The sequence below is a fragment of the Castanea sativa genome, chromosome 12 (assembly GCF_040712315.1).
Source record: "Castanea sativa cultivar Marrone di Chiusa Pesio chromosome 12, ASM4071231v1".
NCBI lineage: Eukaryota > Viridiplantae > Streptophyta > Magnoliopsida > Fagales > Fagaceae > Castanea > Castanea sativa.
The window spans coordinates 10,955,856-10,983,122 of NC_134024.1; the positions used below are offsets into that span (position 1 = coordinate 10,955,856).

Consider the following 27,267-nt stretch of genomic DNA (forward strand, 5'->3'; position numbering starts at 1 on the left):
TCATCCAAACCCAACTATATTCTATTTATATGCTCAACTAAAACTTTCTTTGTTAAAGTTGTATCTAAACGATTCCTATCATAGTACACCTTGCTAAAACAAAATGGCTGCAAATGATGTTCAATGTTGTGAGCCAATGTTCTGGGTGTATCTAGTCATATGTGTGGCTCTTGTGTGTTTTGCTGGACTCATGTCAGGCCTTACCTTGGGACTCATGTCTATTAGCCTTGTTGATCTTGAGGTCCTCGCCAAGGCTGGTCAGCCCCAAGATAGGAAGAATGCAGGTCAAACATTTTTCACAACTCCATTGGTCCTCACATATTTCCCTTAATTGATTCTTTTTCTAAAGCAATTAATAAACTCACTTTTAATACTGCTAATATCATTTCTCCTATACTTGGTTGCAGAGAAAATTTTACCAATCGTTAAGAACCATCACTTGCTCCTATGTACCCTACTCATAAGCAATTCCATAGCAATGGAGGTAGCTATATACTTGTGATATAATTCACTATTTCTTTATCTTTATACCTATTAATTTGAAATGCATGTAAAACAAGGCCCTGCCCATTTTTGTCGATGGACTTCTTCCGGCTTGGGGTGCTATTTTGGTATCAGTCACCCTTGTACTAGCTTTCGGCGAGGTAATTTCTTAGAAAGGCTATCTATTTTGGAAAGTGGATTGGTTGTTATTGCTAAATTAGATCAAATACCTTCTACTTTGCAGATTATTCCTCAAGCTTTGTGTTCAAGGTATGGACTAAGTGTTGGTGCAAAACTCTCTTTCCTAGTTCGGTTGCTTGTCTTAGTCCTCCTTCCTATATCTTACCCCATTAGTAAGGTAATTTTCATCTCTATATATATATATATACCAAGAGAAAGATTCTTATTGTCTCCTTCAGTGAAAATTGACATAGATCATATGCTTGATCTAGTTAATATAAGAAAAATAATGTCTTTAAAAGGAAAAAGGGCATTAATTGTTTGTTAACAATATAACTCGAGGCTTCTTCATGTAGCAGCTGTTGGATTGGCTTCTTGGTGAAGGGCATTCCGCACTTCTTGGTCGGGCTGAGCTTAAAACATTGGTAGATATGCATGGATATAAGGTTAGTGTGTCTGATATTCATTCAGCTTGTATCAATTGCAAATTATGTGCAATTCATGAAGTGTTAAGGAAATTGATAATGAACAGAAAATAACATGATCACTTTGAGATGTCTTGAAAACACTTTCTTTAAGATGATAATTTTTTTTTTTTAGATAAGTCTTTATGATGATAATTATTCTGTTTGAAAGAGTTTTTGAATTAAGGTCAATTTACCTTTAAGATACAATAAAGTCACGAATTGTATAAGGCCATTCTGAAGTTTCTTTTAAAGGGTGTTTCTTGAAAAATTGTATATTTGACTATGATTCATCCGGCCCTTAAATTTAATCTTAATTAATTAGCACCTTATACATAATAATGCATTACCTTTTAGAAATATCTTCTAAATTTTTCTTTTTCTTTCTCTTTCTGTTTCAGAAACATCTTTTCAAGATAATTTTTTAATGAAATCGTGTCTCTGACTAGGATTTTTTTAACATAATAATTCATAAGAAAAGGTTTATGATTTAGTACATCTTTGCAATCTTGATCACATTTGTATATGCAAAGTGCGTCACACATCATACACATACTTGCTATAGAGCCACGTCACGTGTAAATATGTTCTCCCAAATATTTTACATGTTGTTAGCATTTGCATTACTTTATAAACTTACAAAAAGCTTTATAAATTTTCAACATGGGACAAATTTCTCAACCTCAAAACAAAAACCCACTTCCTTTTTTTTCCCTAACACAATCTACAAAATAGATTTTTAACATGAAGTTGTTCACATTCCCAACTAAGCTAAATTGGCTAAGAGCTTGTAGCTTAATTAATCTACATCTTTTAGTATTTTCAATAGAGACATTTAATATTAAATCCCTCATCCCCTAACTATTGAATTATAAAATAAATAAATTAATCGTATCTTTAAGAGCATGGAAATTTAAAAATTGATTGTTACTTAATTTATTTTTAGGCAGGGAAAGGTGGGGAATTAACGGATGATGAAACTGCCATAATTACTGGAGCTTTGGATATGACACAGAAAACTGCCAAAGATGCTATGACACCCATATCTGAAATATTTTCGCTTGACATAAATTCGAAACTTGATGAGTATGCTATGCTCCTCTCTCATATTCTTCTCCGTTTGATGATTTTATAAAATTAAATCTCAATTCGATTTTATTATATACCTAGGCAAACAATAGGACTAATATTGAGCGAAGGACACAGTCGTGTACCCATCTACTCTAAAATCCCCACAAATATCATTGGATTTATTTTGGTGAGCACCAACTTTAATTTCTATATCCATATGAAATCAGAATTTATTTTGTGTTCATTTGCAATGACTTACTTTTTGTTAATAGGTAAAAAGTTTGATCAAGTTCCGCTCAGAAGATGAAACCCCCATTAAAGATCTTATTATCAGGAGAATTCCTAGGTTTGTAACTTTTATCATTGAATTTTGTTTCTATCTTGTGTTTGGGCTTCAAACTCCTCCAAGAAGATGAAACTCCTATTAAAGATCTTGTTATCAGGAGAATTCCTAGTTAGCAATGGCGGGGCCACATGTAGAAGCCCCCAAATTATTTTGAAATATTTTTAATTATCCATAGTGATATAATTATCTATACTATTATTTAAGGGACTTCCCATATTTGGATTCTTTATTTTTTTAGTTCAAAAATACCCTTATACCCTTATGTTTAAGTAGAGATAAAACGGACGATCTGGTAAAAATGTAACTCTAACTCCCACTAAAATATTGCCTAAAAAATAAGACTACTTTCCTGTTAATTTTCAAATTACTTTATCCACTTATAAATTAGATTTTCAAAATAAAAATTATATATATAAAATTAAATAAAAACACGGTTTTTTTCCTACAAAATAGGACCACAAAAAAAAAAACTTCATCTCCTGTTAATTTTCAAATTACTTTATCCACTTATAAATTAGATTTTCAATGTGATAAAAAAATAGATTTTCAAAATAAAAATTATTTATATAAAATTAAAAAAAAGTTTTTTTTTCTACAAAAAAAAAAAAAAAAACTCATTGCACGCACTTTGCGCATGTAATGAGGCTCTTTTATTTAAGGGACTTCCCCTATTTGAATTCCTCATTTTTTAGTTCAAAAATACCCCTACAGCCTTATATTTAAGTAGAAACAAAACTAAAGGACAATCTTGTAAAAATGCAACTTTAACTCCCACTAAAATATTGCCTAAAAAATATGACTACTTTCCTGTTAATTTTTAAATTAGATTTTCAAAATAAAAATTATATATATATATATTCTACAAAATAGGATTACTAACACAAAAAAAAAAAGTGAAAAAATAAAAACTCTCCACAATCCCCACTTTCTCCTAAAAAAACCATCCCACCTTCTAAAAAAAACCACGCTACGGTTTTCTATTAAAAAAACACCTATCCTAAGTTCGGTAAAAAATTTAAAAAAAAAACTACCCCACCTTTAAAAAAATCTCACCCACGGTTTCCTATTAAAAAAAAACTGCCACATATCACATCAAAAAAACAAAAACAAAAAAACTAAACATCTTTCAATGTTATTTTGTGTTATTTTTTAGAGCTAGCCTTTTTTTTTTGCCATATTAGTTGTTCTAAATCTACAATTTTTGTGGAAAAATAAGTGTAAATTTCAAATAAAAATAAATGAAAAATTAGAATACTAATCCAAAAAAAAAAAAAAGAGTCTCATCTCATGCGCAGAGCGCGTGTGATGAGGCTAGTATTTATAAATAGCTTTGAGAAAATACCATTTGGGCTCCTATGTTTATATTCATGTTTGTATAAGCATGAACATATTTATAGATAATATAACTTTTTTGTTGAGTAAAAGTTAAAAAGATATAAACTTTTCTTTGAAGCTTATAGTTTTGTAATATATATTAGATTTAGAGTATATAATTATAATTATATATATATGTATATTTTATTTAAAATTGGGCTTCAAATCATTATATGTGTTATAAATATTAATTGGGTTTATATTTAAAAATTTTACCGTGCATTTTCCAAATACTTAAAATATATATCAAATTTTATATCTATCGAATCTCATTTGCCATCTAATCCATAAACTTATATTTTATATATATATATTTATATATATATATATAATTTTAAAATATAAAAATATATCTAAAATTAGATGTTTTATAAATGAGTGAGTTATATACTATGTTTTTATAATTTTGATATTGTGTAAAGATAGCACGAAAAGACAACTTAGTGTTACGGTAGATTTTTCAAATTAACTCAACTAATAATGAAAAATTCCTTCTCAAAAAAAAAAATCTAATGAAAAATTATTTAGTGATATAAAATTAACTAAAGTTAATATTAAGGCGTAACTTAAAGGTAACCTCCCTCTACATTAATCTTATGTGAATTAAAAATTCAACAAATGATATCACAATATGCTAAATCTAGAGAGAATGAGAGAGTGGAGGTAAGGAGAATTACTTGTGCTAAATGTAATACAGATGATACACTAAATGTAACATAATTGTCAGTTAGCTCAACTGATAAAGTCTCTGATGCTTGTATAAGAGATACGGGGTTTAATCCCCGCCTACACCAAAAACTAATTGCTGTCTTGTTCTGATGATAAAGAACTATCATCAGAAATGGACGTCATTAGTTGAAAATCTCTCAAAAATAAAAGAAAATGTAACATAATTATTTTTAAAATCTAGTAGTGAATTATGATTGTTGATGCCATCACTGACATAAAAAATGGCATAATTCAAACTGACAGATTGTTTAACATAATTTAAAATTTGTGACAGGATATATGATTGTTTACCTCTATATGAATTATTGAATGAATTCCAAAAGGGTCACAGTCACATAGCTGTTGTTATAAAGAGTAAGAAGGAAGTTATGGAAAACCCAGAAAAGGAAGCCAATCCTAGCATGATCAAGTTAAACATGAATTTAAATTCAAGTCAAAGACATTTAATTATAAAAGGTAAGATCAAATTGAAACTTTTGTGTATGTATTTATTAACTATGAATGTCATTTATATGTGGAATTTATGTAATGGGAACTCTATAAGAAAATAATGGGAGTTTTATCATTACTTATTTTCAGGAATCGATCAGCATAGTGACCATAAAATTCAAATGCCAACATTAGATAATGTCACGAAGCTTAGCAATAGTTTAAGCCCACATTCAAATAAATGGAAGAGAGGAGATGGAAAATTTTTAAATGAAGATTCAGGATCTCTGCCAAATTTAGATGAAGAGGCCATTGGTATCATTACTTTGGAGGATGTTATTGAGGAGCTGCTACAGGTTCATCTTTTATATAGTCTGACAAGAAGTAAAACACTGCTGCTATTAAGTTGAGCTATCAGCTATCTAGAAATATTGTAGAATACAAATCTTAATAATGTTTTCAGCTGAGGAAATTAGTACTATATATAACCAAAAGTAAGTGCATAGGCCATGTTCTCTGCAACTATGAGTACTGATTGAAAATTTTCTAAAAGTTTCAGGATGGTAAGTTTTCTTTTCCTTTTTTCCAATACATGCATCTACCTCCTGAAAAATTGTTCCTACTGGTTAATTAAAATTGGACACAATTTACCCCTTCAGTCCAACTTAGTAGTATTAAGGAATCAATTTGATGTTTCGGTCCATTCGATCACACCTTTCATACTGTTATACATATACATACATCAATGTATATCCATAACAATTTCACAAAAAATCCTAAATGGGAAGCTTTTATTGGTTTTAATTTAAGTATCACTGATGTCGCCTTTTCTTTTTACCAAAAACAAAAATAGAGAGTTAAATTTAACATCTCTTTCTCTCATTTATGTTCATGTGTTTATATATACTGTCTATCTGATCGCTAATATTTAGTTTTTGTTTCTGTAGGAGGAAATTCTGGATGAGACAGATGAATATGTGGATGATCACAAGAAGTAATGATTACTTTCATTTACTGTATTAGCATATAGCTATCATGAGTACATTTATGATAAATTTATCAAATATACTTTATAAATTGATGTGTCAACTTTTAAGACAAAAAAAAAAGCATTATGAAATTTATTAAGGGATAAGTTAACGGATACTCTCAGAACATAAATTATTACATTAGTATGTTAGCATTTATTGTAGAATTGATAGCATTTTCCTAACTATCATGAATCTGATGATCTTCATTAATATGCTTTCCCACTGTCTATCTCTGCAACAGAATTAACATCAACATGCTACCTTCAAAAATATCACCATTAAGATCTCCTGCAGCAGCAGCATCGGCTTCTCATTTTCAATGGCAGACTCCCGTGGCATCCCCCTTTCATTCGTATTATCATACTCCTCTATCTTCAAATATCCATAGTCCTATACTGAATTCACCAATTTCCCCATATCTTCAATTTTCTCCATCTATAAGAACAACTCTCTCTGCTTCCCCTGAAAAGGTCATGCCAAATTATTCACCAATATATGCAGGCGGTGCACGCTACTCACCATCCTTGCATAAGGTACGTCCAGGCATTTCAATATAAATTTATGCTTCTTATCTTCTGCAACACTGTTATCATTTCTTGTAAATATAGAAAATAGTACACAAATTGTTAGTGATCATGGCTAGACATATTTCATCTATATATGCTAGCTTTGTTTCTAATTTTATGAAGTACTTGAACATATTCCGTGAAGCGGATAAGAGAGTCCTGGTACTTGTCGTTTCATCTAGTAGTGAAAAAAAATGAACATTGAGGCATTTTTTTTCCTTTTTAAAGAAATATTTTGCTTGTTTCTATACAGTGAATACTAATTTCACCTTTGGACAGGTTTCAAGGAAATTATATGAGAAGCTGAGGCAGCCTGATGGTCCATAGAGTTCCAAAAGCTTCAATGTGTTTGGTGTTTAATAAAAGATAATATCCCAAACTTGTACACGAGTGAAAATTTTCACCTTCAAAGAAGCTCTAGTGGCAATATTTGTGTTATCAAGAGAGAGAGAAAGAGAGACAACATATGCGTCCAAATATGTAGAGGGCAAGCACGCCATATCATGTTAACTAAAAATGTCTAATCATAAAGTGATGCTATACTGATCATAATTTGTTTCTCCAATGAGCTTGGAAGAAAGACTTTAAGGCTCTTTGTTTTTGGTAGCATTGTCAGTCAATTGTTGTGGTGGTAAAGCCTCTCATCATAGGCTATCAAAATTAAATTTCTACTGTTTCGTCTCTATCTAGAAAAACTTTTCCAACAAATTATGCTTCCAAAGGGGACAAATTTGTCTATCTGCTAGAGATAGAAAATACAAATAGGACTTGGAATATCTTCCAAGAAAATATCTCATGACACACAGCCAAGCCAACACCATTCACTGATTTTTGGATAAGATATCTAGCAATAAGTAGATACAAACATATTGTGTAATGGAAAATATTCATAGCATAAAGAAGCCATGAAAACCCTCTTCTTTTCATCACAAACCCCACTCTACCTTTCAAATCCTCCTCCATGGAAGCCCAAAAGCCCAACCCTCAACCCCACAACCTTGCAAAAACTAAACCATTCCACAATCACAACTCGACCATATGCCAAAGGCTTTACTGGAAATGCACCGGTCACCACAAAAGAGACTATTAAAGAGTCCAAAAAAAACAATAACAATAATGATGAAGAAGAACTTCCAGAAGTCGTGGTTTACAGAATTATAGGGAGAATTTTGGCCTTTGTGGGGTTGCCAATGGCATTGGGTTTGGCATTGTTGAAAGTTTTTGGGTCGCTAAAGGAGCAAAACTTGTGGGATGTGCCACGATGGGTACCTTTCATGACAACATTGATAACTTTCGGGGCTTCAACTATGGGAATTGCATATGGGTCACTGTCTTCAAGTTGGGATCCAGAGAAGAAAGGATCTATTCTTGGGTTCGAACAAGCTCAAAAGAATTGGGTTGAGGTGTGGAAGGAGGACGATGAGAGCCAATAATGGTGAGCATGATGGGTCATGTCCTCGTCAAAGTCACAGATTAGAGGCTTTTTTTTTTTCTTTTCTTTTTTTTCCTTGTTGTATGAAATATAGGCCAATTTTAATAATGTTAAAGTTATTACATATTTGATTGCAAAGAAAAACTTATAAATTGATGTGTTGACACTATATATATATATTGCTAAACTGATTGGCACTATTTTAATAAAATAATAAATAAATGAGTGAATTATTCAATTTATAAATTCTACTCCACTCTAATATTCTTGTCTTAACTTCACTCTAATATTATTGTCTTAATTAACAAATGCAATGACCCACGTAACAGATGTTAAACTGATAAAAACAGATACTACACTTGATCTTAGTCAAAAGACCCTTTTGGATATACACCACTATAAGTTTTTTTAAAACTTTCTTCTCTCTTCATGTGTGTGTGTTAAAAATATTTGATATTCTCAAAAGAAAAAAATCTCACATTGGAAAATGAGTGTGAGTTAAAGACGTTTAAAGCTTGTGCTATATATTCAAGAGTTAGGCCCTTTTGGATATACATCACTGTAAGTTTCTTTAAAACCTTCTCCCCTCTCCCCATGTGTGTGTTAAAAATATTTAGTATTCTAAAAAAAAAATTAACAAATGCGGTTGGATGTGAGTTATATTTTGTTTAATTCTTTACAATGTTGGTTCACTTGATATTTGGATAAATATTTTGACAACTCTATAATAAATTTGTGAGTTATATTTTGTTTAATTCTTTATGATGTTATTTCACTTGATATTTGGATAAATATTTTGACAACTCTATAATAAATTTGTGAGTTATATTTTGTTTAATTCTTTATGATGTTATTTCACTTAATATTTGGATAAATATTTTGACAACTCTATAATAAATTTGTAGTATTCTCAACTTCACTCTAATATTATTGTCCTTGTAAGGACCAAAAATCCTGCCAGCCCCAGCCCAAACCCACTTAGAACAGTGAGTTTGCAGGGTTCAGCTTAGACCCAAATCAATAAATTTGTTAGAGAGTGAATCAAACAACAAGAGAGGGTTTAGCCCGAGGAGAAGGATAAGGGGAGGATGCCCTTTTTTACAAAAGATGTCAATCAGCACATTCACACCAACTTGTCCGAGGAGACCAAAGTTACACATAAAAATATTGTTCATGTTCTTCTCTCTATGAGCTTTTTACAATGATCCTTCTTTGTTTTTTTGTCCGAATCCTTCTCTTTGAAAACCTTCTTTTCCTTATATACTTTCCCCTTCTTCACATCTTAGTCATCCATCATCTCCTAATTAGCCTCCCCTTATGACACTTGTCTCTTCTTCCATTTGAAGAAGGTGGTGGAGGGAGCCTGCTTAGCTGTGACCTGCATTGTTCAGGTCACTTCCTCATCAATATATCTAACAAAGCTATTGCCCACCATTTAATGCAGCTAAGAAGCTAGATGCAAGGCATTCAATGCGGAGGCTACAGGCTACCCCAAACTAGAAACTTCCCCCTTTACTTTTGATTCCCACCTGGCATGCCTCAGAGCACTTTTGATTTATCTCTTCACCTACCCGAGCAACCCTCCTCCTCGGGCCTGTGGCCCATGGTATTGTCTCCCCACACTACGACTCTTAAACTTCATCCTCAATCCTCGAGCACCCACAATAGCTCCCTAAAACTTTTGCTATTAACTCTGTGGTAAAAGCAAAGTTTTAGTTACACGAGCCAAATACACACGTGTCATGCATATTCCCATGTGGTAACGTCCTTTCACCTACTCCCAGCACACTTTAGACGTTTTGAAATCCATGATCTCACATTTATGGCGTCAGGCGGCTGCTTGTCTTCTCACATTCTACGGCTTGATCAGGATCGTACGGTCCTCATTTTTCCTCATTTATGAGCGGGAAATTTACCGCCGAATTTTCGCTCCTATAAAAGGAGAACTTGGGGCTGGCTAGAGCTCATTTACGCATTTTGGCAATCTAAACTGAAGCAAGCTCCCGAGAAGAATTCTTCCTTGTGCTCGTAGGTGTGCTCATTTTCTCGTTTCTTCTTTTTTGTTTTATAAGTTTACTCTTTCATACTATCGAATTTCATGGGTAGATACACTAAGTTAGTCGACACTCCTGAGGCCATGGCTATCTTTAGGGCACAATATAGGATTCCCAATAGCATAGAAATCTGACACTATGAATATGGTAAATGGCTGGTCTTGAACAGACCCCCTGAATCCGTAATCATTCCTATGATCACCTTCATTGAAGGCGGGATGGAACTTTCTATGGGGAGGGTTATTAAGGACTACCTGATAAACTATAGGTTGACCCCTACACAATGCTCCCCAAATGTCTTCAGGGTCCTCGGATGCGTAGATATGCTAAATAGAAAAATGGGAACCAACCTTACCTAGCACGATGTAAACTGGGTATACAATTGCCAAAAAGGGGTAAAAAAAAAAAAACCAAGTACTACATCAAATATAAAGTCCCCTCCGTTAGATTGATATCCTGCCTACCTGACTCAAGCAAGGGTATGGATGAGGACTTCCTCATCGTCTCGGGAGACTGGCACGATGGACTACATTGTCCCACCTAAGAAGGGGAACCAAGTAGAGTTTCTGAGGACCATAGATGCATTTAGGACGCAACCTAATTTCACCAGTGTAAAAAATTTTCTTTCTTTTGTTGCCTCATCTTCTCACAATTCTCATTGTTTTTCTTTGGCAAACGAATATCACACCACTCCAGCCAAACATCTTGTGAACTTCCCTGACCTGAATTGGCTTCTTAGATTAGAGATCTTCCTACACAAGGAAGGTCAACTCCAGGCTGCTCACGTCATCCTCGGATACAAACCTTCCACCAAGCATTTCCAAAGCCCGAAGAACGTCATTAAAGCCAAGGACCCTCAGTTGGCTTTGATAGACTTGGCCGTTCTAGGATTCCTGCTGTCTAAACCTCCTCCCTCCGGAACACAGGACACCCAACTACCAGCCCACTAGTTGCTAGGCTCCTCTACTCACAAAAGCCGCGCATCCCATCGGACGACAAGGCCAAAGAGTCCACACCCAAGCCTACCCCCCCCAAGAAGTCACTGATAAGGACTTCAAAATCTTTTACCAACAGGAAGACACCGTAGACGCTCCCAAAACTTCACACCAACGCCTACCCCTCGCATAAGTTAGTGTCAATCAAGAGGCCACAAACATCCCAAAAGGCATGGAATTTGAAGAGAAGACTCCTAACCTTATAGCCTTGCTCAATTCCCATGCTAGGGGCAACATCCCAGCTGTGGCGGTGGTGCCCCGACCACCTAATCCTGCCGCAACACCCACTTCATTTGTCGAAGCTGTAGATAGGAAAGGAAAAGAGCCCAATGAGGCAAAGGCACAAAGGGTGCCGAGGAAAAGGAGGTTACCGAATCCTCCAACCAACCCCCCTCCCCCCAAAAGATGCCCGAACAGAAAGGGTGCAACAAAAAAAGTACTCCTCCACAGGGACTTCCAAGGATTCTAAGGGAGACCAACTTGCGAGGACTTCCATCTGAAGGCCTCTTTTTACCCTCATCTCTGGCAACCCAGTACTCGATGACGCCAATCTAAGGGACCCCCAAAAGGGAAGCTCAGGTCTAGTGACCGAGTGTCTGGAGAAGGCCTTATGCTTGCCAGAGCACATGGCAAAGATAAGGTCCTTTAGGAAGTGCGAGATCTTCTCGTCCTTGAAGCAGAATTTAGCTAAGATACGTAATTACATTCCTCAGTTTTTAAGATTAACTTGTAAAAATTTAACCCAATACTTATGTTTTTTTTTTTGTAGGATGTCCAAAGTACCTTCATGGATGAAGAATGGGTAGACCACTCTTTAGATATGGCTAGGAAGGCTAAGAACAAGTTGGAGGCTGTCTAGAGGGCCCACGCGGAGGCGGACAAGAAGCTTAAGGAGACTCTTGCCTAGCTCACCGAGGTGGCAAACACTCACAAAAATGATAAGTTCACCTTCAAGGGCTATGAGAAACAGGCCGCTGATGCCTTGGAGGCTCAGAAATAAGCTAAGAATAAAATGGCCCTCACAGTGGTGGAGCTAAAGTAGATTAAGAAAAAACTAGAGGCTAAGAAGGCAGAGATGTCCTAGGCCGAGCTTATAACGTGGGCATGACCAAGGCATTTGAAAGCCTCACTGCCCAACTCAGAGATGTCGCTCGAGCCTTCTGCATAGAGGTGAAAGGCCAAGCCCTAAGTGCTGGTGGAGTTAGCACTGACTCAGAGCTTAGGGCTTCTGATGGCATATACTTCCCCCCAGCCTTGCACCTAGCTCCCACTCTTCCTCAGCTTCCAGCAGATCCTAACTCCGCTCCCCTTACTTCCTCGAACCATACTGTCGCTACTCCTTCTGATGCCCCTAGCAAAGACAAAGAGCAAGAGCAACCCCCTCCAGATGACGTGGTGGAGGTAGAAATGCGGGAGGCAACAGAGGTAACCTAGCAGAAGAAGAAAACGAAGGAAAAAGAGAAAGAGCGTGAGAGGAAGGGAGGGAAAGGAAAAAAGGCCTCAACTTAGCTCTAGCTTGTCCTTACAGATCAGACAGACAATTTTGTACTCAGGCTCTGATGCTTTAGATGCCTTTTTCTATACATTTGTACTGAATTTTTAAACATTAATGAAAATTTAGTCGGAATTTACTTCATGTGTCTTTGCTATTCAAATTATACTTGTTAGTTTATGTTTTACAGCCTTGTACTTCCTTAATAACACTTTCAATACTCTAACTTATTACTTATTCACGGCATATTCTTTACCCTTCTATTTAATCTGGCATGGCTTTCACAACAATTAACAAATTGACTCAGAGAATCTAACAAAAATTAAAACTTAAACTTACTTTAAACTAGGCTTAGGACCACAAGGTAAGCTTACAAGTTCTAACCTTTACATCCGAGGCAATCCCCAAGGCAATTTACCTTATTATCAATATACATACTATCTTGCACGGATCACTCTGCCCTTCATTTGGACATTAAAGAGCCATGCCGAGTCTAACTCTTATCCCATACTTAGAACATTTCACCACAACATTAATTTAACCTAGACCTTGTGACCCGAGGAGCCAAACAAGGCCTAGGTTCTATTTAACACTTAGAATATTTTATGATAATGTTAATTTACCCTAGGCTTGTGACCCGAGAAGCTAGACAAGGCCTAATTGCTGTTTAACACTTAAAATATTTCATGATAATGTTAATTTACCCTAGGCTTGTGACCCGAGGAGCCAGACAAGGCCTTGGTTTTGTTTAACACTTAGAATATTTCATGATAATGTTAATTTACTCTAGACTTGTGACCCGATGAGCTAGACAAGGCCTAGGTTCTATTTAACACTTAGAATATTTTTTGCAGTCGGATCAATTCAATAAATACATCCAGAATATGACATAACTAGTCAAGACATGAGTGGCAAAGGAATTCATAACATCAATAATAGTAATGCTGCAGATTATTTACATTCCAAGGACGGGGAATCACATTCTCGTCCAAATCTTCCAAGTAATAAGCCCCAACACCAGCAATGGAAGTAATCCTATATGGCCCTTCCCAATTAAGACCCAGTTTTCCCCAAGCAGGATTCTTTGTTGTTCTTACCACTTTCCTTAATACTAGATCCCCCAACGCCAAAGGCCTTGAATTAATTCCCTTATCATAGCCTTACTTAAGTTTTTGTTGGTAATATGTCATCTTTACCATTGCCACTTCTCTTCTTTTCTCGGCTATATCTAGGCTGTCTTGGAGTAGACGATTGTTCCCTTCAACGCTGAATTGATCCGTTCTTAAAGTTGGGAATCCAAACTCAAGGGGGATTACTACTTCTGACCTATAATTCATTGAAAAAAGAGTCTCTCTAGTTGATCTTTGGGGTGTGGTACGATAGGTCCACAATACGTGGGGCAACTCATCTACCCACTTTCCTTTAGAATCGTCTAATCTTTTCTTCAGTTCGGATACTATAACCTTGTTGGTGACCTCGGCCTGTCCATTCCCTTGAGGATAGGCTAGTGTAGAATATTTGTTCTTGATACCTAACCCCCCACAATATCTTCGAAAGACTTTACTATCAAAGTGAAGAACATAATCCAAAATCAGTGTGTGAGGGACTCCAAACCTTGTGACAATATTCTTCCAAACGAACCTTATAACATCCACATCCCTGATATTAGCAAGTGGCTCAGCCTCCACCCACTTGGTGAAGTAGTTTGTGCCTACTAGGAGCCATCTTTGGTTTCCAATAGCTCGGGGAAATGGTCCCACTATATCTAAGCCCCACTAAATAAAATACCACGGGCTAGATATTGGATTTAGGACTCCTCCTAGCTGATGAACATTTGGAGCATACCTTTGACACTAGTCACACTTCTTCACATAATCTTGGGAGGCTCTTTGCATGTTCGGCCACCAGTATCCTTGTGTGAAGGCCTTATACGCCAATGACCTTCCCCCTGTGTGACTCCCACATATGCCTTCATGTAACTCTTCCAACAATGGCTCCACTGCCTTAGGATGCACGCACAATAAATATGGCCCCGAGTAAGAACGCTTGTACAACTTCTAGTTTCCCAAGAGGCAATAGCGAGGAGCACTTCTACGCACCTTCTCTGCTTCACACTTGTTCTCGGGCAGCAATCCTTGCTCCAGAAAGGCTACTATAGGATCCATCCAACTCGTCTCCACATGGAGGCTACAAACCTCAACCACAAATGCCCCTGTGAGACTTGAACTATTCAACTCCTCAACAACCACAACTTGAGGAAGACTGGGATGTAGTTAGCATGGCCAAAGAATCTGCATAAGAGTTCTGCCCCCTGGGGATTTGCTTCAACACAAAAATCTTGAATGGGGCCCAAACACGCTGTACCTTAGCAAGATGCCCTTGCATTCTCACATTCCGAGCTTCAAAATCCTCATTAACCTGGCTGACCACTAACCTAGAATCAGAATACAACTCCACTACATCTCCACCCAATTGCTTAACTATTACTACTTCTGCTATCAAAGCCTCGTACTCGACCTCGTTGTTGGTAGCCAGAAAACCTAGCCGTAATGACTTCTCCATCACCAGCTTCTCGGGAATGATTAACACTATTCCAATTCTAGCTCCCCTCTAATTAGATGTCCCATTGGTATATACCTCCCAAGGGAGTGCAACATTGGCCGACATGATTATCAGCCCTAACTCTTTTTCCCCTCTTTCTATTGTACCCTTAGTAAATTCCGCCACAAATCTTCCAGAATTTGCCATTTTATGGCGGTCCGAGGCATGTCTTTGACATCATAGGCTCCAAGCATGGTTCACCACTTAGCTATTCTGATCGTATAGTCTGATTTCCTTAAAAGAGCTTGCAAGGGGAGCTAGGTGAGCACCACCATAGTGTGAGCTTGAAAATAATGGGGCAAATTCCTCGTGGTAGGCATTATGGCCAAAAATGCCTTCTCCAAAGGTAAATAGCACGTCTCAGCCTCCTGTAAGAACTTACTAACATAATAGACAGGCCTCTGGACCCCATCCTCGCTTCTGACCAAGACGAGATTAACGGCGTAGTCCGTGACCGCCAAGTAAGCATACAACACTTCCTCATTCTCGGGCCTAGAAAACATTGGAGGAGTTGACAAGTAATGCTTTAGAATCCTCAAAAGCCGTTGTACACTCCTCCGTCCACTGAAAGTCCTTCCACTTGTGAAGAAGCTAGAAAAATGGACGACACTGGAAAAATGGACAACATCTGTCTGCCAATCTAGAAATGAATCTATTTAAGGCAGCCGCCATTCCAGTCAACCTCTGCACCTCTTTAGGATTCCAAGGGGGATGTAAATTGTTAATAGCCTTAATTTGATCAGGGTTGACCTCAATCCCGCGATGAGTAACCCAAAAACTTGCCCGAGCTAACCCCAAAGGAATACTTAGAGGCATTCAAGCGTAACTTATGCTTCCTGAGGACTAAGAACGTCTCCCCCAAATTGGCTAAGTGTTCTCCTACCTGCTTGCTCTTTACCACCATGTCATCAATGTATGCCTCGACATTCCCTCCCAGCCACGGCTCAAATATTCTCGTAACCATCCTCTGATACGTGAATCTTGCATTCTTGAGGCCAAAGGGCATCACCCGATAATGATAATTCCCATTAGGAGCAAGAAAAGCTGTCTTCTCCTGATTAGGTAACGACAGGGGTATCTGATGATAACCCTAGAAGGTGTCCCAAAAACTCATTCGAGGATGTCCCACTGTGGCATCCACCAACTAGTCAATTCTAGGGATGGGAAAAGGGTCTTTTGGACAAACTTTATTCAAATTAGTGAAGTCCACATAGACACGCCACTCGCCATTCTTCTTTTTAACTACCACAGTACTGGCCAACCACTCGGGATAGAAGATCTCCTTGATGGCTCCTGCCTACTTCAGCTTATTCACCTCTATCCTCAATGCCTCAGCGTGATCCTTGGATGAACGCCTAAGAGGCTGTCTACATGGCAAAGCCTCCAGATTAACGTTCAATTGATGACATATAAACCCAAGGTCAATCCTCAAGACATTATAGGTACTCCATGCGAAGACATCAACGTTGGCTTTTAGAAACTTTACCAGCTCTGCTCTTTCCAAAGATGGCAACTGAGCTCCCACCTGGAAATATTGCTTTGGATCCTGTCCTATTACTACTCTTTCCAAATTCTCAGATGATTCTCCAGACGTCCCTGCCTGTTGCCCCCTACAGGGCCCTTTGGTTGCTATGGGACTGGACCTTTAACCACCATAGTAGGATCCGAGGGCCCCCATCTTATTGCTGATACCAAGCATTGCCGAGCCGCAACCTAGCTACCCACTAATTCTCCCACTCTCTCGTGAGTAGGATATTTAACCTTGAGATGTAAGGTTGAGGACACCGCACTCATAGCGTGAAGCCAAGGCCTAGCCAGGATAGCAGTGTAGGGGGAAAATGCTTCCACCACAATGAAGTTAACCTACACTTCCTTATCCCCAACCTGCATAGGCAATCTTATCATTCCTCGGAGTACCACCACTCTACCATCAAAGCCCACCAACAGTGAATCATACCTACCCAAGTCTTCGGGCTTCAGATTCAACCCCCGGTACAGGTCGGGATACATGATCTTGGCTCCACTTCCCTAATCAACCAACACCCTCCTCACATCATATCCCCCAATCCTGATAGTAACCACCAGTGCATCATCATATGGTTGAAGAGTTCCCTCTTTATCCTCTTCAGAGAATCCCAAGGTTAAGATGATCATCTCTCTGGCTCTCTTAGAAGACTGAGCACCATACTTCAGATCGCAACTTTCACCAATGGACATAACCCGAACACCTAGACTCCCACTATGCTCCGGCTTGGCAAAGATAATGTTGATAGTACCCAGTGCTAGTCGAGGAGTGCTATCCAGACTAAACTCAACCCCCAAGTGAGTGAACTGCTCCATAGGCTGGTGCAAAAATCGATTGAGCTTTCCCACCTTCACCAATTGGTTTAAGTGGTCACGTAGGGTTCTGCAATCCTTGGTGGTATGCCCCCTATCCTTGTGGTAATGGCAATAGAGGCTCTGATTTCATCTGGATGAATCTTCACCCATTTTATTGCGCCACCTAAAGTATGGCTCACTCTTGATTTTCTCCAGTATCTGATACACAAGTTCTTTAAACAAAGAGTTGACCAACTGAGCTCCCGCGGGTGACGGCTGATTAGAAAACTCCCTTCAGGGGCGACTGCCCTGGTATCCCCCAGTCCGAGAATTCCTTCTATCTTGGAACATCTTAGCCTTACCCTTTCCCTGCATTTGATCTTCCTCCACCCGCTTGTACTCATCAATACGCTCCATAAGTTGGCGCATATTCAAGGTGGACTTCATTGTTAATGACTTCCTCAACTCATGCTTGGCAGGGAGCCCGACCTTGAAAGTCCTCATGGCCACATCCTTAAAGTCTTCATCGATCTCATTATATGTTTCCCAATACTTGTCCGAGTAAGTTTTGAGGGTCTCTCCTTCCCTCATTGCAGTAGAAAGTAAAAAGTCCAATAGCCTAAGGACTTTGCTACATGTTATGAACCTGGCCCTAAATGCCCTTGTTAGATCCTCGAAAGAGCCCACCGACTGTTCTTCCAAGGCATCAAACCACCGCATAGCCATGGGCCTAAGACTAGAAGGAAACACCTTACATATATGGGCCTCATTGTTGGCATAGATCGTCATCTTCTGATTAAAATGACCAACATGCTCCACGGGATTTGTTCTCACATTGTAAACATTGGCTGAGAAAAGCAATACAGGGGCTTAGCTTGGTTGATCCTCTTCACAAAGGGTGACTTAGAAATCTGCTGCAAGGCCTTACTCATTGCATCACTACCCATGCCATGGTGAAAAGATCTTCTCTCACACTTATGACCAGTCTACCGCCACTTGTCATGGCGCGAAGAGGCTGAAAAGGACTCACTAGATAGAGTTCTTGACCTACGACAATATGAACGGTCCCTATCTCCCTTAGAACCATCGCTTGGTGGGGAGGATGGACTCCTTCTATCACACTCCCTTCGCCTAAGCCTGGAACACAGGCGATCTATTTCTTGCTGCAACTTTCGTGTCTCTTGATCACAGGAGACATGGCTCCTGGACCTTGAGTGACTCCGCTCATTACGCTCAATTTGGTAAGACTCCACCATAACGATTGGAGTATGCTGCCTATCAGTCCTTCGCTCTAAGTTAACAAACTGGTTCTCCCTCAGTGAGCCAACCGATTCCTCCCTATCCTGATCCACATTTGCCATAAGCACTCAAGGCGACACCACCCTGTAGTTCCCACAGATGGCACCAATTGTAAAGACCAAAAATTCTGCTAGTCCAAGCCCACTTAAAACAGTGAGTTTGCAGGGTTTAGCTTAGGCCCAAATCAATAAATTTGTTAGAGAGGGAATCAAACAACAAGAAAGGGCTTAGCCCCGAGGAGAAGGATAAGGGAGGGATGCCCTTTTTTTATAAAAGATGTCAATCAGTACATTCACACCAGCTTGTTCGAGGAGGCCAAAGTTACACATATAAAAATATTGCTCATGTTCTTCTCTCTATGATCTTTTTACAATGATCCTCTTTTTTTTTTTTTTTCGAATCCTTCTCTTTGAAAACCTTTTTTTCCTTATATACTCTCCCCTTCTTCACATCTTGGCCGTCCATCATCTCCTAATTAGCCCCCTCTTATGACACTTGTCTCTTTTTCCATTTGAAAAAGGTGGTGGAAGGAGTTTGCTTAGCTGTGACCTGCATTGTTCAGGTCACTTCCTCATCAATGCAGCTGATAAAAGTGTTACCTATCATTTAATGCGGCCAGGAAGCTAGACACAAGGCATTCAATGCGGAGGCTACAGGCTATCCCAAACTAGAAACTTCCCCCCTTTACTTTTGATTCCAACCTGGCACGCCTTAGAGCACTTTTGACTTATCTCTTCACCTACCTAAGCAACCCTTCTCCTCGGGCCCATGGCCCGTGGTATTGTCTCCCCACACTGCGATTCTTAAACTTCATCCTCGGTCCTCAGGCACCCACAGTCCTAATTAACAAATGTGGTTGGGTGTGAGTTATATTTTGTTTAATTCTTTACGATGTTATGTCACTTGATGCTTGGAGAAATATTTTGACAAATCTATAATAAATTTGTAGTGTTCTCAACTTCACTCTAATATTATTGTCCTAATTAACAAATGTGGTTGGGTGTGATTTATATTTTGTTTAATTTTTTTTATGATGTTATGTCACTTGATACTTGGATAATTATTTTGACAAATCTACAATAAATTTTCTGTATTCTCAACTTCACTTTAATATTATTGTCCTAATTAACAAATGTGTTTGGGTGTGAGTTATATTTTGTTTAATTCCTTACGATGTTATGTCACTTGATGCTTGGATAAATATTTTGACAAATCTATAATAAATTTGTAGTGTTCTCAACTTCACTCTAATATTATTTTCCTAATTAACAAATATGGTTGGGTGTGAGTTATATCTTGTTTAATTCCTTACGATGTTATGTCACTTGATGCTTGGATAAATATTTTGACAAGTCTATAATAAATTTGTAGTGTTCTGAACTTCACTCTAATATTATTGTCTTCGTTGAAAAATGTAGTTGGATGTGAGTTATACATTGAGTAATTTTTTATGATGTTATGTCACTTGATACTGGGATGATTATTTTGACAAATCAATAATGAATTAGAGTTTTTAGCATGTACCGTATATATTCACCTAATCTAATTGTTAATATAGAATATTGTTTTATATAATATATTTTTTTTATAATAGATGAATGCTTAAAATTAATTAAATAGGTACCATACATAGGGAAAAGAAGTGTTACCTTAGAATGATCCATTAATATAATAAGAGGTAATAATAATTTCATCAACAAAATGTTCCATTTTAGGTTTTATATAATAGATTATCAAAAAAAAGGTTTTATATAATAAAATAATAAAAGAATATGAATATTGATGGATCAGATAATAAATGTTACCCAACCAATATTAAATTAATCTGGATTGATGATATTATATGATGGACAAGTATTAACAAATAGTTATGCTTTTATATATATAGAAATCCCAATTCGTTGGAGCAGTTTGGAATATTATAGTTTAAATTGATGGAAAACCTTAATGCGTGATATATTAATCTGGATTTATAATATTATATATAATGGACTAATATTAACAAATAGTTTTGCTTTTATATATATTGAAATCCAAATTCGTTGGAGCAGTTTGGAATATAATAGATTTAAATTAATGGAAATCCTCGTTCACTGGTTGATTTTTTTTTTTTTTTTCCTTCTTGATGTCAGTTGAATTTGATAGTCGAACTTGAATTATTTCATCTAATAATTGAATGACATAATATAACATTAAAATTTAAACTCTACTTACTAAATAATTGGCAAAGTGGCAAGGTTAGTGCTTATTCAGATTTCAGCGTAAGCCCTTTGATGTTTGTCGGGTCGATTTGAACAAACGGGTCTTTTTACCGACACTGGTTCAAAAAGGGAAGTTAAACTCACTATTCACTCCAGTGCCTTTAACCATTAAGGCTAGAAGTGCACTTTGAGGGTCTACTCAAGAATTTTCCCCACTTGTGACAATTCTTTTTTTTTAACTTCTAGTTCATTTAAAATTACTTTTAGCCCAAATTCTATTTAAATCCTATTTGGAACTACTTGCGGTCCATTTGAATAATCCAAATTGTCTCTTCAAAATATTTATTCAAGTATAAATTTAAAAAAAAAAAAAAATTTACGATGTTTTAACGCTCTGTTTGTTTCAACATCAACATTTTCTGAAAAATGGTTCATTTTCCAAAGAGCATTTTCTAGAAAAAATATATCACTTTCCAGTGTTTGGTAACGACCTTGAAAATGAGTTTGAGAATATTTTCTGGTGTTTGATATGCAAATTTTTAATTTTATTTTTTATATTTCTTGCGTAATTTAAATCATGCGTATTATGTAAACCAACTAATGTAATCAATATTAAAAATAAAATAAAAAAACCAAGAATGAATTTGGTTTTCATACTAAAATTTTGACAATAGATACAATAGAAATTAGTTGTCAAATTTTCATGATCTCTACCACTTATCTTGCTTATATATATGGACAGGAACGTCCACACACACACACACATACATACATACATACATACATACATACATACATATATATATATATATATATATATATAATATCAACCATATGTCTATATACATAAAATTGACAAGAGAATACATTTTTAATAAGTACAAAATAACAATAACTGTTCATTATCTACTCTTTTTGCTGGTACACTAATTGTCTACTATGGTCAATCAGAAATCTTTAATATTACTCAAAATTATGTATTTATATAATGTATTTACATAGTATATCATCACTACATAGTATATGCATAATGTATCTATCAACAAAAAAGATTATACTATGTAAAAACAATTTAGAGTCATATAGGCACTATGTTTTAAAAAGAAAAAATATTGACTTCATTCATTCATTTTTTCTTCTTTTTTATTTTTTATATTTATATTTTTTTAGCACTTTTATGTGCAAAAAAAACTTATACATGGAATCCATCAAACCAAAAGTTTCTTAGAGAAAAAAATAAAATCAAGTTTGAAATTCAAAGTAAAGAATTGGGATTTTGGTAGAGATGAATGAATAATTACCGTTACAAGTATGTTCTCTTTTGCAAGTTGGTAGAAATGAATGAAATAATTACTGAGCAATGAGAGAAAAAAATCTACTCAAAGAGCTGTGTTATAAAGGAGAAGAGAAATATGGAGAGAGAGTGAGGGAGAGATCTATGGAAGAGGAGAGATCAGAGGTAGTGACAGTAAGGGTGTGAGGAAAGAAAAAGAAAAGGAAAAAGAGAAAGAGTGAGAATAAGAGAGTGTACTGTGAGAGACAGATTGTTTTCCAAAAATTTTTTTTGGAAAACAAGCCATAAAAAACAAGCCTTATTTTTATTAGGATTTTTCATTGACTAAAGATAGTTTTTCATTGACCAGTTTTTTTTGTGCTACCAAACACTGAAAAATGTGAAAAACTATCTTTACAAAAACTTTTCTAGCAAAACAAATAGAGTGTAAAATATTATTTTTTGAGAAGACAATGTTCTAAAATATTGATTCGCTTTCATTATGTTTTCATACTAACTCAATTTTTATAACTCATTTTTAAAATGTAAATATTAATATTAAATAAAGTCGTTGCATCAAAATAATGAAAAGTACGTTAATAAGTAACATACTACCTTCCATAAAAATAAATAATAAATAAATAAATCCTAATATTCCCTTTAACGGCCCTAATATTCCACACCATTTTACAAAAATCCTATTCCCATCGGCATAAAATATATACCCAATGCCAATATCCTCCAAAACATCCATAACAAGACCAATCTAGCTAATATTACTTTAGACTCAGGAACTCAAAATACTTTTTTAGTTTTTTCTGAAGGTAGGATCAAGAAAGAGTAAGAATTAAGAAATGGGTTCATACTTTAACATAGGTTTCTTAGAGCATGCTTTATAACTAAGTGTAAACAGATATTACCCAGTCCCACTAATAAATAAATAATTAAAAAAACTTTTTAATTTAACTAATTTTGTATACTCTTGTTGACATTAAAACTTCTTATTAATATGTGTTATATCATATTTTTAATAATAATTATGAGTTTTTTTTCCTTTCATCTATATTAAGATTTTTATATAATTTGAGTAATGATTAATATTTTGGAGAAGGAATAAAGCCATAAAGGGCATCATGGGACTTAGGACCATAAAAGGCAATATACGCCATTAGCAATTTTGAAGGAGGTGAGTTCGAAGAAAGGGGGTGGAAGGGAGGGACGAAGGTCAAAAACATGGATGTTAGTGTTTTTAATCATGTCAAATTATTGAGTAATGGTCATAATTGGGTTCCGTAGAAAGGTTGAATTAATCATGGAATACTTTTTGAATAGGGGTTTTGAAGATAGGCATGGTTGTGTGGTAAAGGTGTTAAGGATTTTTTTAATTAGCTGCTTTGATTTATTTGATTTAAAAATAATTGAATTTAGTAATGACATAGTGTAACTTGCTAATTTTTAATACTTCAAGAGGTACCTTGGTCCTTGGTTGCTTTCAAAGTTTAGGGAGGGTTGAACTTTATCACATTATAATGAGAATATGACGAATTTTGCTTGAAATTACAGTTAAATTAAGATGGCATTAATATATATAAATTAGTTTTGTTTTCGATAATGTTTTCTAAGATTATATATATTAAGATGACATCAATATTGCATTAAATTGGAATATAATAAATTAAACACATATAATCATGCTGTTAGTCACCATTTTTTTTCATAGAAATTTGTGTTAAATCAATACATATGTCTTTTATTTTTTTCTCATATTAATTTTTAATGCAGAATTTTTAAAACACTTTTAAAAATTAATTTGAACTAATAAAAATTGTATGAATTTCTCACCATTTATATATTTCCCATATTTTATGATATGGCTATTTGTTTAATTATATATTATTATTATTTTAAGTTACAGTTAGAAACCTTAGTTTATTAATTGTGGACAAGTTTTTTTTTTTACAAGATAGAAATTCTACTCTAACCTAATCTAAGCGTATATGTGTGTGAAACTACCTCTTAAAGACTTGAACTCCGGTTCTTACCCTTCATACTCTACAAGTACATATACTTGTAGAGTGACCGATGCACTAAAGATGTGCAATAGTATTATGAACAAGTTTTATGAGGTCCTAATGATGTGCATAATCAATAGCATGACGGAGTCTGATAATGACATCAAAGAGAGAGAAATTTCTTATTAATATATTTGATTGATAAAAGGGTAGGCTTGACAATCAAAGAGCCATATTTTCCAAATGTTTCATGATAAAAGGATAGGCTTGACAATCAAAGAGCCATATTTTCCAAATGTTTCATATTAGCGATAACATAACAGGTCTCGCAATAATTCTCAAAGAAAGAAAAGTTTTTTATTAATACTTTTGATTGATAAACAGGCTCAACAATTATTAATATGAGTTATGCTAGATGTACAACTTTTTTAAAAAAAAAATTACAAATTATTGATGTGATGAGGTGTTATTGGTAAATAAAAATTTAATATTAATGGTAGGCCTAAAAGAAAACCAATAAGAAGTTTGACACATCAACAGTTTGTAAAAATATTGTAAAATAGTTTGTAACTATAGCATTATTCAAATTAATTAATATATTAATAAAATGACAAAGTTTGACTATAAACTTGATTGCAAACAATAATTATAACTCCACTTAATATCTTTTTATTGAATATGAATTTTGACAAATCTACCTTTTGATTACATTGTCTTCTTTATTCTCTAAGCTTGTAAAAATTTTAGAACATCAAAGATCACAATAATTATGTCTCCAATCAAATGCTTAAATTTTAAGTTGTTTATAGTCTAAAATTATGCATAAAAAAATAAGTGTATGAATCAAATAACAAATAACATTTTATTAACACGAAATTTAATATCTGCATTAAAAACATAAAGAACGTGTAATTCAACGTTTAGATTTTTAAAATATTTAGTTATTTCAATTTTTTTTTAGTAGAATTTAAAGTTTTAGATTATAACCAAGTTTGTAACCAAACTTCTACTTAATAAAATATAAACGAGCCATATTTTTTCAAATATTTTTATACTAACACAATCATTTTCACAATATTTTTATCATCAAATAAAGTACTACCTCACATATACCTATATCATTCACAACTCAAAAAAAAAAAAAAAAAAACTTTGGCAAGTTTCTAGGGTGAAGAGAAGCTATAACTAGAGTATAGGACTAATGGAAATCATATAATCCAATCAAAAAATAAGATTGGGTTCAAGTTACACCTAATATAACTCTAAACAATGTTACTCCATTCAATAATTTATTATTAAAATCATATTTTGAAAATCCAACCGTTAAATTACATGTTCTTAATATACATTATTTATAAAAACTTGAATTTAAACAATTGATTGATAACATAGCTGGATGATAGGAAAATCTTTGATCAAGTGACATAACATCATAAACAATTGATTGAATTTAAACTTGAATTATTTGTAAAATCTTTGATTATCGTTAAATTTTGTAAGCATGAAGAATATACAAAAATAATGTAATCCAGCAATAAATTTATCAAAATTTATATTTAGTTATAAAATATTAGGTGGTGTAAAAATAATTAATATTATTTAAAATTACACTAAGTGTAATTTAAACTTTATCCAAAAAAATAATAATAATAAATATAAATCCATGTGGTTTGCAATTCTTCGATCGTCACACAATGACGACACCCATGACACTGTGAAATTTTGTCAAGCAATAATTCAGAGTCTCACAGAATTTCTTCAAAGAGTAATGATTATCATTTACAAATATCTATGTCTACGTTCGCAGTTCACACACGCTTCTTCGTTTGAATGTCAAAGTTAGCTTCTATCAAGTTGTTGCTGCATCCTACACAGGTGTCATGGAAACTAATACTCGAGTCTTTTTAGCTACCAATGATAGAATTTGGGGAATGAGACAAGGTGCAATACCTTAACTTAGGGTATTGTACCTGATGTAATTACTATCGATAGCTGAGATTGATAATTATAAAAAATAATTTTTAATTCTAACTATTAATTAAAAAAAAGTTAAGACAAAAGTTAACAAAAGTAAAAAATAAAAATTTTAAATTTTAAATGTAAAATGTAAAAAAAATTTGAGAGAGAGAGGAAGGTAAATTGCACACCGGATCCTAACCCGAATTTGGGCTCACCATTTTTGACCAAATGAGTACTTGCTTTAGCACGTCACTCTCCCCCTCCACAAATTAAAATAAGAAAAAGAAAGAATGCAGAATATATATTTCTACGTTGCACATTAAATTCAACTTTTTCGAAAGAAAGAGGAAGATGACAAAGAAAGGTGGCGACAACAGCAATCACGACAATAACATATATTCATTCTTTATCTTGCGGCGTAGCTGTTTTTTTGTGTCTTTGTTACCAACTTATTATAGTGAACCTACTGACGAGCAAAGTAACGCTGTTTTAATACAGCCAAAAAAAAAAGTAACGCTGTTTTAGTTTAATACTTTAATCCCATGCTCAGAAGTGACATTTTATTATTGGTACGTCATAAATATCAATGTCAATATTAAGTTTATTATATGAAAGTGAAGTTAGTCTAATTATAGTTTATTACCTTAATAAATTATTAAGTTAAAAAAAATTGTGTCTATGTTATTAATTTTTATCTTTTATTTACGTTTTGTTTGTTTTGACATTAAGTTTTTTAGAAACTAAGACATTTGAAAAAAATATTTTTTATAAAATTATTCCACTTTCTTATGTTTGATAACAATCTTAAATGAATTAAAAAATGATCTCTTAACTTCCCTTATTTAATTTATCATGAGATAAACTTGTTTTTCCAAAAATTTATTTTGATGAAAAATAATTTCTAAAAAATTAGCCATACAAAATGTTGATCTAAAATAATTTTTCTTCGACTCATTG

The 27,267-nt window shown here is 34.8% G+C and overlaps 2 protein-coding genes and 1 pseudogene across 2 annotated transcripts; 2 read left to right on the plus strand and 1 right to left on the minus strand.

Moving 5' to 3' along the window:
• Positions 1-7,282, plus strand: LOC142619984 (DUF21 domain-containing protein At5g52790-like). The gene is made up of 13 exons (XM_075793405.1): positions 1-284; positions 408-484; positions 561-644; positions 728-841; positions 1,023-1,109; positions 2,074-2,213; positions 2,298-2,385; positions 2,471-2,544; positions 4,922-5,103; positions 5,227-5,432; positions 6,024-6,070; positions 6,349-6,640; positions 6,953-7,282. Exons 1-13 carry the CDS (start codon positions 104-106, stop codon positions 6,998-7,000), a joined length of 1,620 nt encoding a protein of 539 aa, XP_075649520.1. The 5' UTR covers positions 1-103; the 3' UTR covers positions 7,001-7,282.
• Positions 7,283-7,521: 239 nt separating this feature from the next.
• Positions 7,522-8,255, plus strand: LOC142621121 (uncharacterized protein PAM68-like). Its single transcript, XM_075794431.1, has one exon. The coding sequence runs from the start codon at positions 7,579-7,581 to the stop codon at positions 8,104-8,106; it is 528 nt and encodes a 175-aa protein (XP_075650546.1). The 5' UTR covers positions 7,522-7,578; the 3' UTR covers positions 8,107-8,255.
• A 134-nt stretch (positions 8,256-8,389) lies between these two features.
• Positions 8,390-8,495, minus strand: LOC142621426 (U2 spliceosomal RNA; annotated as a pseudogene).
• Between the last annotated feature and the right edge of the window lie 18,772 nt (positions 8,496-27,267).